Here is a 19,532-nt window from a genome sequence, read left to right as displayed (position 1 = left end):
GTTTGGATCTCCAGCCAGGTTCTGTGTCCCTGTTCTCTTGCTAGGTTCTCCAGGTTCTCCAGCCAGGTTCTGTCACTAGGATCTTCATCTAAATTCTGTCTCTTGTTGTCTTGTTACATCTGTATTTATACCAGTTGATTCCAATCCTATCAATCTCTATTCCAAAGGTTAGGGCGTTTCTTATCTCCATTCCAGGGAGTAAAGATTATGCAGCTTAAGCATGATTGTTCGTAAAGTGATTAATTACCCGCCTGGCACTTAGTTAAGAGGTTTTATTCCCTCCCTAACTTCAGGGGAAAATCCCTACCTGGGGAAACAACCTTTCTCGGAGAGGTGACCTTGGTTAAAACACAGTGCCAAGAAGGTGAGCAAACATATTAAGAACAGCATACCATATATGCCAGGTCCCTTGAAACAGCAAGGATGGACTGGCTCCCGGCAATAATGGTCTCCACCATCCATGAATGAGTGAGACCACGTGGCACCCTTCCCCCACCGAATGGCCCACCTCACCCAGCACAATGCTCTCCAGTTCCATCCATGCCGCTGCAAATGGCAAGAGGTCCCTCCTTTTCACAGCAGCATAGTATTCCATCGTGTAGATGTACCACAGCTCTCCAATCCATTCATCCACCAATGGGCACCCAGGCTGCTTCCAGATCTCAGCCATGGTGAATTGTGCTGCTATGAATACATGGGCGCACACATCCCTTCTGATTGGTGCCTCTGGTCTCCTGGGATACATTCCATTTGCAACGGCATGGATGGAACTGGAGAGCACCATGCCAAGTGAAACAAGCCAGTCAATGAAGGAAAAACACCACATGATCCCACCTACCCATGGACAACAAAGACCACCATAAACTTCTGAACAAAAATAGATACAGAGGCAGAGCTGCCTCAAACAGACTGTCAAACTGCAGCAGGAAGGACGGGGAAGGTAGGGGGGCAGAAGGGGGGGGGAGGTAAGAGATCAACTGAAGGACTTATATGCATGCATATAAGCATAACCAATGAACATAAGACACTGGCGGGTAGGGGAGGCCAGGGGATTGTCAAGGGTGGGGGAAAAAAGGAGACATATGTAATACCCTTTGTAATACTTCAAGCAATAAAAATAAATAAATAAATAAATAAATAAATAAATAAAAATAATAATAAAAAAAAAAACCACGAGGGTTCAGTCCTGCTGCTTGGTTCGGGAGGCCTCGGCATTGGCCCGGAGCACAGCCCCTGGGGATGGGTAGGGACGCTGCTGGAAGAGGGGTCTGGCGGCTGTCATGTCTGCACCCGTCTTAGCCTCGTTCCGCTTGGGGAGTCCTGTTGACCAGGTGCCCCGGGGTGCATCTGAGTATGCGCTGGGGTCCATTGGGTCTAACTCTTCATCCTTCCAGCTTGAAACCTTCTTGCTCGTGGGGTAGGGAGCCAGCTCTTCCCGGCGATGGTGGCGCTGTTCTTTGGCCTCTTCCCTGTCCACCTTGTCATATCCACAGTCATGGTCCCTGTCCCTGTCCCTGTCCCGATCCCTGTCCCGATCCCTGTCCCGCTCTCTTTCTCTGTCCACCTTGTCATAGCCACGTTCATGGTCTCTGTCTGATTTCTCGTGGCCCCGGTCAGACTTCTCATGGCTCCTGTCGGATTTCTCATGGCCCCGGTCCGATTTCTCATGGCTCTGGTCCAACTTCTCCTCAGCATCTGCATTACTGTTCCTGAACTTCTTAGCCGATTTGGTAACGATGGAGTTGGAGTCATGTGGGGAGAGCCAGGACACCAGGTCTGTGTCCAAATTCCAATAGTAAGGGAGTCCGCAGGAAGGGTCAAACACCTTGTACCAGTTGGGTGGCAGGCCCTCCAACTGGGTGGCCTCATAGTCCACGGGATCATCATCGTAGTCCTCAGCAATGATCTCTTCCTCTGGTTCTAAATCTGTCCTGTTCCTGGGTTCAGATAAGACAGGGGTGGGGAACCTTTTTCCAGGCTCTAGATGTTTGAGGATGCCTCTCTTGGCCAAGCGGGTCTGCAGAGCAACGGGCAGCGGCATAGCGAGTAGCAGGCAGATCTAACGTCCCCCAAAGACTGCCGGGTGGGAAGAACCAAAGAGCTAGGATGGGGATACACAGGGGAGCACGTTCTCCGGCTTCAAAATATGCACATCCCTCAACTTTACCAATAGAGTCACGCAGGTACAGGAACGCTGTCAGACAGGTCCCATCCCTGTCATCGCCGCTAGAATCCGAAATGATTTTCTGAGTGATGTTTCTCAGGTTTATTGGGAATGGTGGAACAAAAATTAGGCTCAAATTTTCTAACTCTTATTCTTCCCACCACATCATTTTTTGCTGCTGCTATTGTTTGACCAATTTTTGTAGTCTAAATATCCAAGTTCCCTCAGTCTTGTCATGTTTTTTATTATTGACACTAATACATATGTCCCTCATTTTTCCTTCTTTACTTACCTCCATCGAGTTCCTGCCCCCTTCCCTCTAGCCATAACCATACTGTCATCTGTGTCCATAGGCTTGTTGTCTATTGATTTATTTATGGTAGTCATTCTGACAGGTGTGAGGTTATATCTCTCTGGTGATTATTGATGCCAAGCATCTTTTCATATGTCTATTGGCAATCTGTATGCCCTTTTGGGAGAGGTTTCTATTCAGGTCTGTTGCCCATTTTTTAATTAGTTTATTTGTCTTCATGGTATTGAGCTGTATAAGTTCTTTACATATTTTGGAAATTATTCCCTTCTCCTAAAACCTATCCTCCTCAGACTATCCCAAAAAATTCAAGAGGAAGGAACACTTCCAAGCTCTTCCTATGAGGCCAGCTTTACCCTAGTTCCAAAACCAAATTAAGACACCAAAAGGAAAAAGAACTACCAGCCAATATTCCTGATGAACATAGATGCTAAAATCCTCAACAAAATTCTAGCAAAACAGATCCAGCATTACATTAGAATGATCATACACCATGACCAAGTGGGATTTATCCTGGGGGTGCAAGGAAGGTACAATAGTCACAAATCAATAAATGTGATACATCACATAATCAAATTGAGAGACAAAAATCACATAATCACATCAGTTGATGCAGAAAAAGCATTTGACAAAATCCAACACCCTTTCTTGAAAAAACTCTCAGTAAAGTGGAAATAGAGGGATCATACCTCAACATAATAAAAGCCTTATATGACAAACCTACAACCAACATCATACTCAATGGGAAAAAACTAAAACCATTTCCCCTAAGAACAGGAACAAGACAGGGATGTCCACTTTCACCACCCCTGTTCGACACAGTGCTGGAAGTGCTTAGCCATAACAAACGGACAAAAAAAGAAATAAAAGGCATCCAACAAAAGAAACCATCAACAAAACAACAAGAAAGCCACTGCATGGGAAAAAATATTTGCCAATGTTATCGCTGATAAGGGTTTCATCTCCAAAATTACTGGGAACTCATACAACTTAACCAAAGGAAGATAAACAATCCAATCAAAAAATGGGCAAAGGACCTAAATAGACACTTTTTGAAAGAGGACATACAGAAGGCCTAGAGACATATGAAAACATGCTCAAAGTCACTAATCACATAAGAGATGCAAATCAAAACAACAATGCGGTACCATTTCACACCTTTCAGAATGGCTATCATCAACAAATCAACAAACAACAAGTGCTGGAGAGGATGTGGAGAAAAAGGAACCCTTGTGCAATGCTGGTGGGAATGCAGACTGGTGCAGCCACTGTGGAAAACAGTACGAAGTTTCCTCAAAAAGTTAAAAATGGAACTCCCATTTGACCCAGGGAATATGGACATTTTAATCATATTAATTCTTCTTATCCATGAACACAGTATATGCTTCCACTTATTTGTATCTCCCTGAATTTCTTTTTTGATGTCCCTTTATATCCTCCAGAAGTGATTATATATATATATATATTTAAATGCCTCTATATTGGGTTCATATATGTTTACCAGGATTATATTCTTTTGTTGGATTGATCCCTTTAGTATTATGTAGTGACCTTCTTTGTCTCTTGTTATGGCCCTTATTTTGAAGTCTATTTTGTCAAATATAAGTATTGCTACTCCAGCTTTTTTATTTATTTTTTTTGGTTTCCATTTGCATGGGATATAATTTTTCCATCCCTTCACTTTCAGCTCATGTGAATATAACTGGATTGTTTGGAACCCTAAAATCAAAATATAGTCTTATTTAGCTTTATTGATAGCATACCATATGGCATCTATTCTTCTAAAACTTGCTTTTCTCCCTCAACATTTTACTCATTCATTTCTGCTGATACTCATAGCTATAGTTTATTTCATGTTTGTGTGACAAATATACTACACTTTATTCATGTGTTCATAATAGGCTTTTAGGCTGTTTCTGTCACTTTTTTGGTTTTATAAATAACTAGAGGCCCAGTGCACAAAATTCATGCACTGGGGGGGGGGTACCCTCAGCCTGGCCTGTGCCCTCTCACAGTCCAGGAGCCCTCGGGGGATGTCCAACTGACAGCCGGCAATCGGACATCTTTAGCGCTGCCATAGAGGTGAGAGCAGCACTGCTTTCACCAGCCGTGAGCCAGGCTCAGGGCTTCTGACTGAGCAGCACTCCCCCTGTGGGAGTGCACTGACCACCAGGGGGCAGTTCCTGTGTTGAGCGTTCCCTCTGGTGGTCAGTGAACATCATAGCCACTGGTCATTCCGCCATTTGGTCAATTTGCATATTAGCCTTTTATTATATAGGATACTATTAGAAACATTCTTGTACATGTAAACTTATATTCATTTTGTGTAATTTTAATTTTATATATTTTAGCTCATGAAGCTATTTTTGTGATGCTATATTTTAATAATAGTTTGATTATATAAGTGGAAAATAGCCTTTTTAAAACCCTGGGTATATTTAAATTCTTCTAACATTTAAACAGTATAGTATGATGGTACTGGTAGAATTTATGCATTTTGGGGGGACTGCCTGTATCTTCTATTCTGTTAAAAATATTTTCTGCCACTATGTGTGTTTCTAATCCTTGTGTTCATTTGTAAGAGTACATGCCTCGGAATAGAATTTCTGGATTGTGGGGTATATGTATCTTCAGTATTACCAGGTATTGTCAAATTTCTCTCCAAAGTTTTTAAACCTGTTTATATTCTCACTAATGACATAGAAGCGTTCCCCTTGTTCCACATTCTTCATAGCTCTTATTATTGTCAGACTGTTTGCCAATCTGGTGGATATGAAATGGTGTTTTATTGAGGTTTAAGTTTGTATTTTCTTCAGATTGAGCTTCTTTTCATGTATGTATTGACTGCTGGGGTTTCTGTTTATGTCTATATTCTTATTTTCATACTATTATACATATTATTTTCTGAATAAAAATAACAGTAAGGCAAAAATACAATTATAATAAGATTAACTCTCCATCCTCAAACATTCTCTTGATTACCCCCAAATTCTATTCTGATCCAAACAGAATATACCTTCCTGTTAGGGGCAGAAATAGAATTTTGAGGACTGGCTATAATTATTAAAAATATTAATCATGCTCTGTTAACAGTGATTGTTCTGTCTTAATTAGAGAAAGCACATTCTAACCTGGCTGAAAGTTGTATGACCTGGGACATGGGAGCTAACATTGGAATGCAGTCCATCTTCCTTTCCAAAGAACTGCTTATCATTATGGAGAGATTTATAACTTCAGGGCTGAAACAATCTAATCCCTGAGGTGCCCGCCCTTTGCAACTCCCAACCCTTATTGCCTGTAATCTGCTCCCAGAGGTGCCTGGAGGCATCTGTCCTCTGGGAACCCCCAGCCCGAATTGCCTGTAACCTGTAACCTGTAACCATTATCCCTCGCCTACTTCCTCATGCTTGTAAACCCTACTTCCCCATGTAATCTTTGTCCTTCTACCCAATATAAGCAGCTGGTTTATGGGGAGGGGCAGATCAGATTTTTGCAGATGACCTGCTGTTCTCGCATACTGCCGGCATTATTGGAATAAATGTTCATATATGATTCTACTCTGTTTCTGCTTAATTCGCTCAAGTAGTGATAGGTAGCCCAGATCATTTGGCTATCTGCTTACATTCCCTGACCTATCTTCTGCCTGATTTTTCATTTGGGCCTCTTTCAAATGCATCTTGCTCTGCTTGATTGAGAGCCTCCACCAGCTCTTTTGAAATGTTCCTTCTTGGTGCTTCTGTAGTATTGCTCTATTAATGTATAAGGCACATTATATTGAAATTAGTTATTTCCATAATTATTTCATCCTTGCCTTTCCCACTTTCCTGAAACTGGAAGTTAATCTTCGGGAGATCAGGGGTCAAATAGTCAGGGGTCAAAGTTTTTGTACTTCCGGAGTTCATCATAGTGCTGGATCTGAGTTGAATTTAAGTTCAGGGAGAGTTTAAAAGGTCCTGGGAAAAGGTGTGCCAGCCACACAGTTGTTCCTCCAGGGCCCAACAAGAAATCTGTGAGTAAGGCCATCGAGTGACGCTACTGACAGGTTAATGCTGAGGAGTTAAGCTAGTCATAGAACTGAAATTGTTCTAGAGAAACGGTTCTCAGCCTTGGCTACAAAATCAAGTCACCGGGAGCTTTGACGACTACTCATGTCTGGTTTCTACCCCCAGACATTCACATTTAATTGGTTATGACTACATCCCTAGAATTGGGACTTCCAAAGTTTCCAGGTAATTTTAGTATGATCACAGTTATTAAAAATGTTACTGTTCTAAGAGCACATTGTCAGAATTGGCTACAGGAAGAGCTATTTGTAGCTTTAATACTAAGAAGTGACCTCTGTTGTAGGCAAGAGAAGCTCCTGAAAGTGGACGTACTGGGAATTGCTGCCAATCTCCTAATTAACATTATTAGGAGAAGCAGAGAAACCACTTTTGACTTTCATTGAGGTCAAAGGGAGCTGCTACCTGTAGATGATCAGAAAATCCTATTCACATGGTATCACCTCTGATTATTTCCATAAATATAAGATTGGGGAGACTTCAATGCCATTCTGGTGAGTGACACATAGCAATGAGAAATCAGAAATCAGATGACTTCTTTGGTAATGGTTTATCCTGAGATTCAGAGACTATCTGGAGGAATATTTGAAACAATAAAAAAGACTTTGACTCATAAGTCAAACTTAATCTTTCCCAGTAAAAATGGATGAGTTGGGGAAAAGTGAAGTGCATTGAGTGTTAATTATATTTAATGTTTAACAAAATTCCTCAGTGAATTTACTGAAGTGTTATGGTTCACCTATAGTTTATGTGAAATTATTCTAAGAGAAATACTTTGTTATAGGACAGTTTTAATGACAACAATAAACTTATATATGAAATATGCTGTTCTCCAAAGTCTAGGCTATGTTGTAATTTCCTTGTTGACTTTGTCTGTCTCCTTACCTAACAGATGAAGCAGGAAAAAGGTTTATTACATGATGAGAGAAGAGGCAGTCACATTACATTTTGGTTATATACTTCTGTGTAGATGAGCCATTCCCCCAATTTAGTGATGCTTAAAACAGCAATTTACTATTACATTTCACGGTTCTATAAATTGACTGAGCTGGTTTGGGTGGTTCATATTTGGTGTCTCTTGAGATTCAGTCAGTTGGAAGCTGGGGCTGGACTCTGAAAGCTTGATTGGTCTGCTTGTTTAGATGGTTCACTCACATACTGGCAGACACTGTTGCCTGTCATCAGGGAGGTCAGTTGGGGCAGTTGAAAAAAATGCTGACACATAACCTCTCCATGTGACATGGTCTTCTCACAGCATGGTGGCTGAGTTCTGAGAGGAAATCATCTAAGAGTGGATGTTCCAAGAGACAGGGGATGAAAGGGCAGTACTTTTTAGATATGGGGTTGGAGTTAGAATGCCATTTTTGCCTCCTTTCTATTGCTAAAGCAGGCACAGTGCCTACCCAATTTTAAGGGTAGAGAAAATCAACTTCAACTCTTGATATGGAAGTAAAAAAGGTCACACTACAAGTGAGCAAGTGACCATCTAGGGAAACAACTTATTACACATTGATTTGGGTTTTTTTAGATGTTCTTTCAGTTAATAATTTGACCAATAAAATGTCACAGAGTTATTGAAGAGTTTAATATAACTGATGAAATCAAATAAGTTAGTAAGACAGCTTATAGTGATGCTATGAGTTGCCATCCTGTTCTTATGAAATCAGAAACAACTCTGAGATTCAGAGTTATACTGTGGATCAGTTTTTACAAGTGAACTTCAAACACACATTTCATTTATTTATTTAAGGAAATAAGAGAAAATAATTTAATTTTTCAATAACATCATTAATAAAAATTACGTTTATTTTTAGTCTTTAAATGTTCAGTGTCATATTTAGTATATTATGATGACTATTATCTTTTTATGTGGGAAGTAGGAAATTTAGAATGTTTGATGGGAAATTTAATTTATTGCAAATATATTACTTTTAAAGATAAACTAGTGATTATAGACTAATTTATTCTCATATCTTTAGATTCTTAAAAGGTGAAGTTATGGATTGGCCTCAAATGCATCTTTTTTGGATTAAATGTATATACATACATATTATTGAAAGTATGTCTTCTTGGTATATAAGAACAAATATGTTGATTTATTAGGCCAATAATTCCTTCATGCAGTCACACAATGAGAGGGAAATTCATAGTATTACAGGCATACTTAAGGGAGCAAGACAAATCTCAAATAAACAATCTAACCTTGCACCTAAAAGAACTAGCAAAAAGACAGCAAACAAAGGCCAGAGTAAGTAGAAGGAAGGAAATAGTTAAGATTAGAGTGGAAATAAATGACATGGAGACTTTAAAAATGATACAAAAGATCAATGGAACCAGAGGCTGGTTCTTTGTAAAGATAAACGAGATGGACAAATCTTTAACAAGACTCATCAAGAAGAAAAAAGAGAGGACACAAATAAATAAAATTAGAAATGAAGAAAAGTAACAAACCACAGAAATTCAAAGGATTGTAAGAAATAATATAAACAAATTTATGCCAAAAAATTGGACAACGTGGAAGAAATGGATACAATTCTAGAAACATACAATTCTCCACAACTGAATCAGGAAGAATCAGAAAATCTGAATAGACCAATAACAACTAATGAAATTGAAGCAGTAATACAAAAACTCCCAGCAAACAAAAGTCCTGAACTAGATGACTTCACACGCAAATTTTACCAAATGCTCAAAGAACCCCTATCATTCTCAAACTATTCAACATATGGTGGTGGGAAAATTGGACAGGTACAGTAAATATATATATATACTAGAGGCCCAGTGCACAAATTTGTGCACAGGTGGGGTCTGGCTGGCCCAGCTCCAATCGGGGCAGATCAGAGCTGGGCCTGCTGGGGGGAGGGGCTGCAGGAGGTTGGCTCAGCCGGCCCCACCCCCTATTGGGGTGGGGTGGCCATCAGGCATGGGGCTGGCCAAGGGGGGCGAAGCAGTGGGGGGGTTGGCTGGCCGCCCCACCCTCGATTGGCTGGTTGGCAGGCCGCAGTGGGAGTCATAGCAACCCGGGTGTCATAGCAACTGGTTGTTCTGTCATTCCAGTCATTCTGGCATTCTGGACACTAGCTTTTTATATATATACATAACTAGACCATCTCCTTACATCATACACAAGAGTACAGTCAAAATCCTTAAAGAATATATAGGCAGTAAAATCTTAGACATTTTTCATAGGAATATTTCTCTACTCTCTCTTCCACTCTATCTAAAATCAATGGGGAAAAAATATCCTTCAGTAAAGATTAATCCAAAACATAAAAAAATAAAATTTCATAATTTCCACATATGAAGTTTTCTATTTCTTTAGACAACCAGAAATGGAATTGTGTTATTCTGCTCCAATGTACACACATATGTATATGTATGTATTCTGTGTAGCAAACTACTATAAGCAATTTCTTTATTCATTTTACTAGGTTGTATAGTGTTCTATTATATGAATATGTGAAATATTAATTAATAAATATTAGGTTATTTTTATTTGGTTATTATAATATTAATGAAATGAAGATCTTTTATACAAACATACATATAAAGATGTATATGTGTATATGTATCATTGAACATTAATATGAGCATATCTATCTATTAGATAAATAAATTTATTTATTAAATAAATTCCTAAAGAAGGATCTGTTGGGTCAATGAATGCAGATATTTGAAATTTTGATATTTTTGGCTAAATTTTCTTACATTTAACCCTGATAGTAATTCCAAAGTCCTAGGGTTAAAGTCAGAGCTGACATTGCTTCTTGCTTTGCAATATTTGTCATGGACACTGCATAAGTTAAAAAAATTTTTTTAATTTGCTTTTCTTGAAGTAGCAGCACATTGATTAAAAATCATGGTGAATGGAATAACTTTGGTTTAGTGGTTTTGGACATTTTTTTAAAAAGTGACCTATTAGCCCAGCCAGCATAACTCAGTGGTTGAGTATCGACCTATGAACCAGGAAGTTGTGGTTCGATTCCCGGTCAGGGCACATCCCTGAGTTGCAGGCTTGATCCCCAGTGTGGGGTGTGCAGAAGGCAGCTGATCAATGATTCTCTCTCATCACTGATATTTCTATCTCTCTTTCCCTCTCCCTTCCTCTCTGAAATCGATAAAGGTGTATTTTAAAAAGTGACCTATTAGAACAATTTCCTATATGTCTATGTCTTCTAATACTAAAGGGGTATCACTGTCATTGAGAAGTATTTAGCTTAGATGAAATCTAAATGGTGATTTGGGGCATGCCAGTAGCAATCATGAAGATTTAGAGACCGCATTTTAGCCTTATCCCCCCCTTATTGAACCTATTTTTATTGTATTTCCTGTGATTTTATGTACTTATCTACACAAAACATTATTAGTTCCATTTATTTTGTTTTCAAGTAACTCCCTAAACACATAGGTAATGGCATGAAATCAGCGTTGACACAGGTATCTGTGCTTTTGCAGTGGAGCATACTCATCAAGCTGACTGCTGAATTACTTCATAATAACATGATTTTCCTTCAAGTCATAATACCATAGAGGTCACGTGGTCTAGTGATATTCATGAGGAAACTGTCACTTGCAGGCTGCTAATATCAGTCATTCTTCTATATCTATATTAGGTTTATGGATTCAAGAAAGTGTGATAGCAGTTATTAGCTGTTCTCAAAAAAATCCTCTTACATGATAGATTTATTTTCTGATTAATGATCCAGTATTAATTTCAGTCTTTGATATCAACAATTTGATGTTAACAGCATTCTTGCTATGTTCACCTTTTAAATTATCATGATCATTCTACTGGTTAAAAAGCTATTATTTGCCCTAACCGGTTTGGCTCAGTGGATAGAGCGTCGGCCTGCGGACTCAAGGGTCCCAGGTTCGATTCCAGTCAAGGGCATGTACCTTAGTTGTGGGCACATACCCAGTGGGGAGTGTGCAGGAGGCAGCTGATCAATGTTTCTCTCTCATCAATGTTTCTGACTCTCTCTATTCCTCTCCCTTCCTCTCTGTAAAAAATCAATAAAATATATTTTTTTAAAAAGCTATTATTTGGCTTAGAATCACTCTGTAATTACCAGCCATAACATTTCTGACATTTCTTACTAAATTTAGGTACATGAGGCTGTACCTCAACTAACAAAGATTTTTCTATAGAAGATATTTTATGTGCATTCACGTAAACCTAAAGGAGAGAAAACCCGAGAGGTGGTACTACTCATAAATTCTATCCTATCTGGATATGACTTTTGAAAGTGCAGTGGAATTTGTTTTATTGCGTTTTATACTTGAAATTAGAATCCCTTATGCAATCAATCATTTGTTTGTAGTCAGTTTCCCCAACATTTATTTTCTAACAACACCAAATTATATTTTTCTATTACTTTATTTTTAAGTTGCATTCTTTTTTTTTATTAGTTAAGCTATTACAAATGTGTCCTCATCCCCCCCCCATTAACTCCCAACCTCCCCCACCCCACCCGTACACTCATGCTCCCATCTCCCTGTTGTCCATGTCCATTGATTTGGCTTATATGCGTGTATACAAGTCCTTTGGTTGATCTCTTCTCCTTACCCCCCCCCCCTACTTTCCTTCTGGGGATTGATAGCCTGATAGTCTTTGGATCTGTCCCTTTTCTTTTCTTTTTCTTTTTATATTTTATTGATTTTTTACAGAGAGGAAGGGAGAGAGATAGAGAGTTAGAAACATCGATGAGAGAGAAACATCGATCAGCTGCCTCCTGCACATCCCCCACTGGGGAAGTGCCCGCAACCCAGGTACATGCCCTTGACCGGAATCGAACCCAGGACCTTTCAGTCTACAGGCCAACGCTCTATCCACTGAGCCAAACCGATTTTGGCAGGATCTGTCCCTTTTCATCAGTCTATGTTGTTCTCTATAATCTACAAATGAGTGAGATCATGTGGTATTTATCTTTCTCTGACTGGCTTATTTCACTTAGCATAATGCTCTCCAGTTCCATCCATGCTGTTGCAAAAGGCAAGAGTTCCTTCTTTTTTACTGCAGCATAGTATTCCATTGTGTAGATGTACCACAGTTTTCTAATCCACTCATCTGCTGATGGGCACTTAGGCTGTTTCCAAATCTTAGCTATGATGAATTGTGCTGCTATGAACATATGGGTGCATATATCCTTTCTGATTGGTGTTTCTAGTTTTTTGGGATATATTCCTAGAAGTGGGATCACAGGGTCAAATGGGAGTTCCATTTTTAGTTTTTTGAGGAAGCTCCATACTGTTCTCCACAGTGGCTGCACCAGTCTGCATTCCCACCAGCAGTGCACGAGTGTTCCTTTTTCTCCACATCCTCTCCAGCACTTGTCGTTTGTTGATTTGTTGATGATAGCCATTCTGACAGGTGTGAGATGGTACCTCATTGTTGTTTTGATTTGCATCTCTCATATAATTAGTGACTTTGAGCATGTTTTCATATGTCTTTCGGCCTTTTGTATGTCCTCTTTCGATAAGTGTCTATCTAGGTCCGTTGCCCATTTTTTTATTGGATTGTTTATCTTCCTTTTGTTAAGTTTCATGAGATCCCTGTAAATGTTGGAGATTAAACCCTTATCGGTGGTATCATTGAAAATATGTTCTCCCGCCGAAACCGGTTTGGCTCAGTGGATAGAGCGTCAGCCTGCGGACTGAGAGGTCCCAGGTTCGATTCCGGTCAAGGGCATGTACCTGGGTTGCAGGCATATCCCCAGTAGGAGATGTGCAGGAGGCAGCTGATCGATGATTCTCTCTCATCGATGTTTCTAACTCTCTATCTCTCTCCCTTCTTCTCTGTAAAAAATCAATAAAATATATTTAAAAAAAGAAAATATGTTCTCCCATGTAGTGGGTCTTCTTATGGTTTTGTTGATGGTTTCCTTTGCTGTGCAAAAGCTTTTATTTTGATGTAGTCCCATTTGTTTATTTTCTCTTTAGTTTCCATTGCCCTAGGAACATTATCAGAGAAGAAATTCCTTCGGCATATGTTTGCAATTTCGCTGCCTGTGGATTCCTCTAGTATTTTTATGGTTTCCCATCTTACATTTAAGTCTTTTATCCATTTTGAGTTTACTTTTGTGTATGGTGTGAGGTGGTGGTCTAGTTTCATCTTTTTGCATGTATCTGTCCAATTTTCCCAACACCATTTATTGAAAAGACTGTCTTGACTCCATTGTATGCTCTTGCCTCCTTTGTCGAATATTAATTGGGCATAGTGGTTTGGGTCGATCTCTGGGGTCTCTTAAGTTGCATTCGTAAACTATTTGACCATTATATTCACTATGATTAATGAGAGTTTAGATCAGCCGTGGGCAAACTACGGCCCGGCCCGTTCGGCTGTTCTATCCGGCCCGCGGAGCCGAAAGAGCGGTGGGTTCTCTTGCTCCCCCCTCCGCTCCTTCACCAGCAGCAGTGTTAACATGGCAACGTTGGGAAACACGGCCACAGCTCCTTCTTCTGAGTCCCGTTTAAGAACCCATTGTGGCCCTTGAGTCAAAAAGTTTGCCCACCCCTGGTTTAGAGCCTTTAAATGCATCATAAGGAAAAAATTTCTCAATTTTAATTAGGAAATAATGTACTAATTACCTTAATTCTCCCTTTTGAACATGTTCTGGTGAAGTAAACCAATGAAGGCAGCAAACAATTTAAAAACTAGAAAGTACCATCCAAGATTTTATATTTCATTTTGCTTAGTGAATTCTGTGGTGTGAATGGCAAATGTTTGTGAAAATCTTCAAGTATATCTTTACTTACTGAATTTCATGTGGTTTATAATTTTTTGCCACTCACTTTTTTCTTTATCCTATCTAATAAAGAGGGAATGTGTATATTGACTGTCATGCCATCACAAAGATGGCAGCGCCCACAGCGGAGGCTGAGTTCCCGTAACAAGCCTTAACGAGCAATTGGCAGAGACCTGAGGCTGTGCTCCCCACCCTGCGGCGCTTGACAAGGGTGGGGCTGGCTGGGTCTGGATCTCGCCCAATAGGGGTGGGGCTGGCCAAGGTCTGGGTCTCATGCGATTTTGAGGCATCGTGGATGGGCAGGGACTTGACTCTGGATCCCACGGCGCACCCCAGACTCTGACAGGAGGAAGATTTTCATATACATTTTACTAATTTTCTTTCATCTCTGACACTTTTATTATAGAGAAAGGGCAAATAGCAATATTAAAATATTTCCTCTAATTAATCCCCTTTTAATGTGCATGAATTTCATTCACCGGGCCACTAGTAATACCATAAAATCTTCTCCAATAAAGTACCTATTCTTTGTTGGTCATATTGGTAGAGTGGATGAAAATTTAAAATATATTTTTTTGTTCCAAAAATCTGAAGACTTCAAATAATATGACTACTTCTTATCAATATCCTTGGGTCATTTGCATTTTATCAATATTTTAATATTGTAGTTATTTTTTTGAATTTTCAGAGTCTGTTTTTAAGGCATTAAATATTTCATCTACAGTGAATTTTCATTATAAAACACCTGGGTTAACTTTGATAGTTACTTTTCTTTACATATTAGATAATTATTGAAATAAGAACTTGAACATTACTCAGTCAAGTTCCTTTGAGGTCAGACTGAGTCTCATGATTAAATATCCTCAAAGAAGAAAAGGCCTAGATAAGAAATTGTAACAGCATTGAAATTTAGGAGTAGAAAATATATTTTGGGAAGTTTTTTCTCTAATGGTATTTGTGCCTTGCACCAAATGATTGTGCCATCAATAATTTTCCTCATTTGTTTTTTTTTTTCTTTAATGGGATCAGTGCCACTGTGCATAAAATAAAATGCCTTACGAATATTGACAATTAGTATAAACATATTTTATTTTCTTCCTTTAATCTAAGTGATATTCTAATAGTTTATGCCGCTAAACTTGCTTCACACTGCTTCTCCTTTATGGGATCTTGAAATCAGTATAGGAATGTTATTTAATAATTTAAGTTTAAAATATTTCATTCTTCTCTTTTTTGTCTTTGTAAAATATGTGTAATATTGGTAATAAAGAGCTCCATATCTAATGCTTATGGCAACAAATAGTAATATATATAATGTATTTTTATTGAATCTATAGAGTATACTCTGATTTATGGATTTTCTTTTTAATTTAATTTTGCTATTTTCTATTGACAACAATGTCACAGTTTTTTATTCATTTCAAATAAATGTCATTTTCTTTTACCAAAATTTTTACTTTATCCATAGTTTGTGGCTTTTTTAAGCATTCAATTTAGAAAGCATTCCCTCTACCTTATATAAAACCAGTTTTCTTATCAATTGCTACCTTAGCCTTTATGGAAAACATATTGACCCCGCTGATGATTCTTTCCTCTACTCAGAATTTATGTGCTCAATTATACCGCGTTAATATGTGCAGGTAGTAGTGTTGTTTATACATGTTTTTTTTCCTCTAGGTCTTTAAGAGTACTTTTTAGGACTCCATCTCTTCAACTAAATTTTAAACTTTAAATTGAAGTCATATCTTCAATTTAAAGTTTCTCTATTTTATTTTTCATATCTACCTTCCTGTTACTCGTTTCAGTATTCAAAGACATATGACTTTTAAGTTTACTGAAATGTAGCTAAAATTTTCTCATTGTGTGTCACTGTAGTTTATTATTTTGGCAGACAATGTATGTATGCCAGGTCCAGATTTTGGATAAATGGTTTAGGTTAGAGTAAACATAAAGATGAACTAAAGTTCATTATATAAAATATCATTAAATATAATTAAATTTTTCTATAAACTATTTTTTTGATATTCAATAAAATACTACAGATTATTACTTTTGAAAAAATCTGTAATAAAATCTGCATAAAACCAGTTTATCTTGATTTTAAATGTATGGTGCTATTTTCATTATACATACTCAGCATCATTTATTGTGTGGCTAAAATAAAAAGGCAATTTGCAATACTAGTTAAACAGAGCACATAAGACTTAACTACAGCTGTTGGCCTTAGTGTCAGGGATTTCATCTGGGTAAGGCTGTGAGATGTCTGACGCCTGGTGCAGTTTGCAGGCGTAGCAGAACCAAGTACTCTTCCTCTTTTATATGCTCAGTTTCATCAGCCTAATTAACCTCAGAAAAGTTGCCCACTCATTAAAAAAAGTTACAGTTGTCATCAGGCAAGTTTTAAATATTTTATATTTTATTATATTTTGCAACATTGATTTACTTTTCAAGGCAGTAATGAATATTCCTAGATATTAAGTCAATTGTAGTCTATTAAACAGCTTTAACCTACATTGGGCCCAGGTTGGAGATTAACTTTTACTGACATTACCAACTGAATGGTAAGAAAATAATAAATAGTGATTTTCAAACTTACCTAACTTGCAATCTAATGGCATAAACATACTAAGTTTATATATTTTTTTAAATATATTTTTTATTGATTTTTTGTAGAGAAGAAGGGAGAGGGATAGAGAGTTAGAAACATCGATGAGAGAGAAACATCAATTCAGCTGCCTCCTGCACACTCCCCATTGGGGATGTGCCCGCAACCAAGGTACATGCCCTTGATTGGAATCGAACCTGGGACCTTTCAGTCTGAAGGCCCGACGCTCTATCTACTGAGCCAAACCAGTTAGGGCATCAATCTTCATTCTTTAAAGCTTTCTGGTGGCATCCAGAGTCCAGGCATGTTTTCTCAGACATGACATGCTAGTCAAAGTCTTAGTTAATAAAACCACATTTGAAAACTGGTCTTATTGAATTCATGCCAACAAACATACTGCCATGACTTATTTGTTGAGAATAACCCAATTCTGGAGGGGTAAAATAGGGAGAAAAATATAAATGCTTCAATATTGCTTATGCAAGTATAATTTACCAAATTGCTTTAAGAAAAAACAACAACCAAGTTTCTTTATGTCTAGAAAGCAAGAGAAAAATCCAGGTACTTTTAAAAGAGTGAAAAAGAACCAAACTCCAACTTTGTATTAGCTTACTTTTTATTTTTAAATTCATTCACTTAATTAAATTCATTGTTCAGCTTTACTATGTAATTTCTTTCAAGATTTCTCTTTACAAACCTTCTACAACTATCCTAGTCCCTTTTAGGTTTCTTTCCCTTATCCATTCAGGAATAACAAGCTTTAGGATAACTTATTTTCTTTCTTTTCCTGCAATAAGAGTTTTCATATTTCATACTTTTTATTACTAAATTATATCATTTCTTTTTAACTTAATTAGAATTTTTAACTCTTAGAAATTTTTATGTTTTTAGTGACAATTAAAATAAGTAATTAACATGGTTTAGATTAACAAATATATTTATAACTTCTAGAAACTGGTTCTTTTATTGGTAAATACACTCACAATTTCAAGAGATACACTTAAAATGTAAGATATATTCATTACCAGATCTAAGTTTATTTTCTAGCCTCTATGTAATAAGAAGCCCAAAGTAGATAAACTTAGATCAATTACTGCTTAAACTATCTAGATATTTAATATTTTTTATTATTTAACTTAGTAAAATTCTCAAGTTTAGAAACCTATGTTTAAGAATATTATTATTACTGAAAAGCTTTTCCCCAAATCCTTAATTTTAACTTCTATTTCTTAGTTTTTAATAACTTTATGAGATTTTAAAGTCAATTATTATCCAAGACATTGATTAAACTTAAATTACCTATTTGGATTCTTGGTATTTATTGCATTCCTGTAGTTTACTCAAAAGTGAGCTGTTCGATTACCTAGTGCCCTTGGCAACTTTGAAGGAGGCTGGGGAAAAGGCAGGGGAGGTATCGGCTTGAGTTTAAAAGAGCCATTTTCTCCTCACGTCGAGGAGGAACAACCGCCCCTTCAGCTTCCACGGCCTGCACAGGATTTGGGGTGGCATTAATTTCCCTTTGTTTCCATTGTTCTCTGGATGCAGCAGCTCCTAGATCTGGAGGAGGAGGATTTAGAGTGCTTAAAAGACACATTTCCTTACTTTTTGTTCCACTTCCTGAGTTTTACTGTATAGGAGGGGAGTGAGACTCCCCCCACCCTGCCTCTGAGCCATTAGTTTAAATCCTTTCTGAGTAGAATTATTATGATGTAACAACATGAATACTTGTACATAAGAGATATTATCCCATTTACCAGACCTTTGACAAAATAACTCCAATTGCAAAATAGTATAGTAGTTCAGAGAACCATTTAGGGGCCATCATTCTTCCAACCTAAAGCATACATTGGCCAAGCTGTGTTACAATAAAAGTTTATCATTTTCTTGTCATTGGCTCATACCCATAGGTAGATCAGTCAGCCAGAACATGCCCAAAGGGGCTACACTAGGAACGGATGCTACAGCCACCATAATTATTGGACAAGGACCAAGTTATCAACAAACAGAAAAACAAATTAATAGACAATTAAAGAGCAGTAGTATTGTTGCTATACAAATTTCCTAAGGCAATGACATCTAACATCAGAAACACAAGGATAAGAATATCCTTATAAGGAACTCAAAAGCATCCAATACCCCAAAATCATGTAACCAGACCAAAAGTAGTATTCCAACCAAATCCTGCACTGGGAACTGGGATTCTCTTGTCACAAAGCCTTGCCACACTCCACATGGTGCCAACTGTTTCCTATGGAATTGCTGATGGTTCAAAGAAACCTAGATGGTGGGGCAGAGGCCTTCTGGTTATGCATACCAGGGACTAATACAGTCTTAGGCTTGTCAGCCCGTCAGTAGCTTGTTTCCTTTCTCCAACTGGACATAGCAGGCATCCAGCACTGAGAGAGAGAGCCAGGGACAGTCCCCATCCTAATATATAAAAGCTCAGGGTCATAACCACTGATCACGAGGGAAGGCTAACCAACCCGGAAGTCCTTCAGTCAGTGCTGGGTTGCCTGGCGACCCAGCACTGACTGCCCAGGGGGCTGAGACCCAGAGAGAGTCAGGGTCTGATCCGCAGCCTCAGTGGCAGCTGTTGATCAGTACTTGCCTCTCTCTTCTCTCCCTATTTCTTTCTGGGGCAGGCAGG

At 38.2% G+C, this 19,532-nt stretch overlaps 1 protein-coding gene across 1 annotated transcript; it reads right to left on the bottom strand.

Annotated features, from left to right (window-relative positions):
- Positions 1-1,165: 1,165 nt before the first annotated feature.
- LOC132242662 (polyglutamine-binding protein 1-like) lies at positions 1,166-2,192 on the bottom strand. Its single transcript, XM_059711596.1, has one exon. It carries the CDS (start codon positions 2,039-2,041, stop codon positions 1,181-1,183), a length of 861 nt encoding a protein of 286 aa, XP_059567579.1. The 5' UTR covers positions 2,042-2,192; the 3' UTR covers positions 1,166-1,180.
- Between the last annotated feature and the right edge of the window lie 17,340 nt (positions 2,193-19,532).

This window comes from Myotis daubentonii, chromosome 10 (assembly GCF_963259705.1).
Source record: "Myotis daubentonii chromosome 10, mMyoDau2.1, whole genome shotgun sequence".
Classification (NCBI taxonomy): Eukaryota; Metazoa; Chordata; class Mammalia; order Chiroptera; family Vespertilionidae; genus Myotis; species Myotis daubentonii.
Note: the sequence above shows the minus strand (reverse complement) of the source record. Positions and strands in the feature narration are given on the sequence as shown.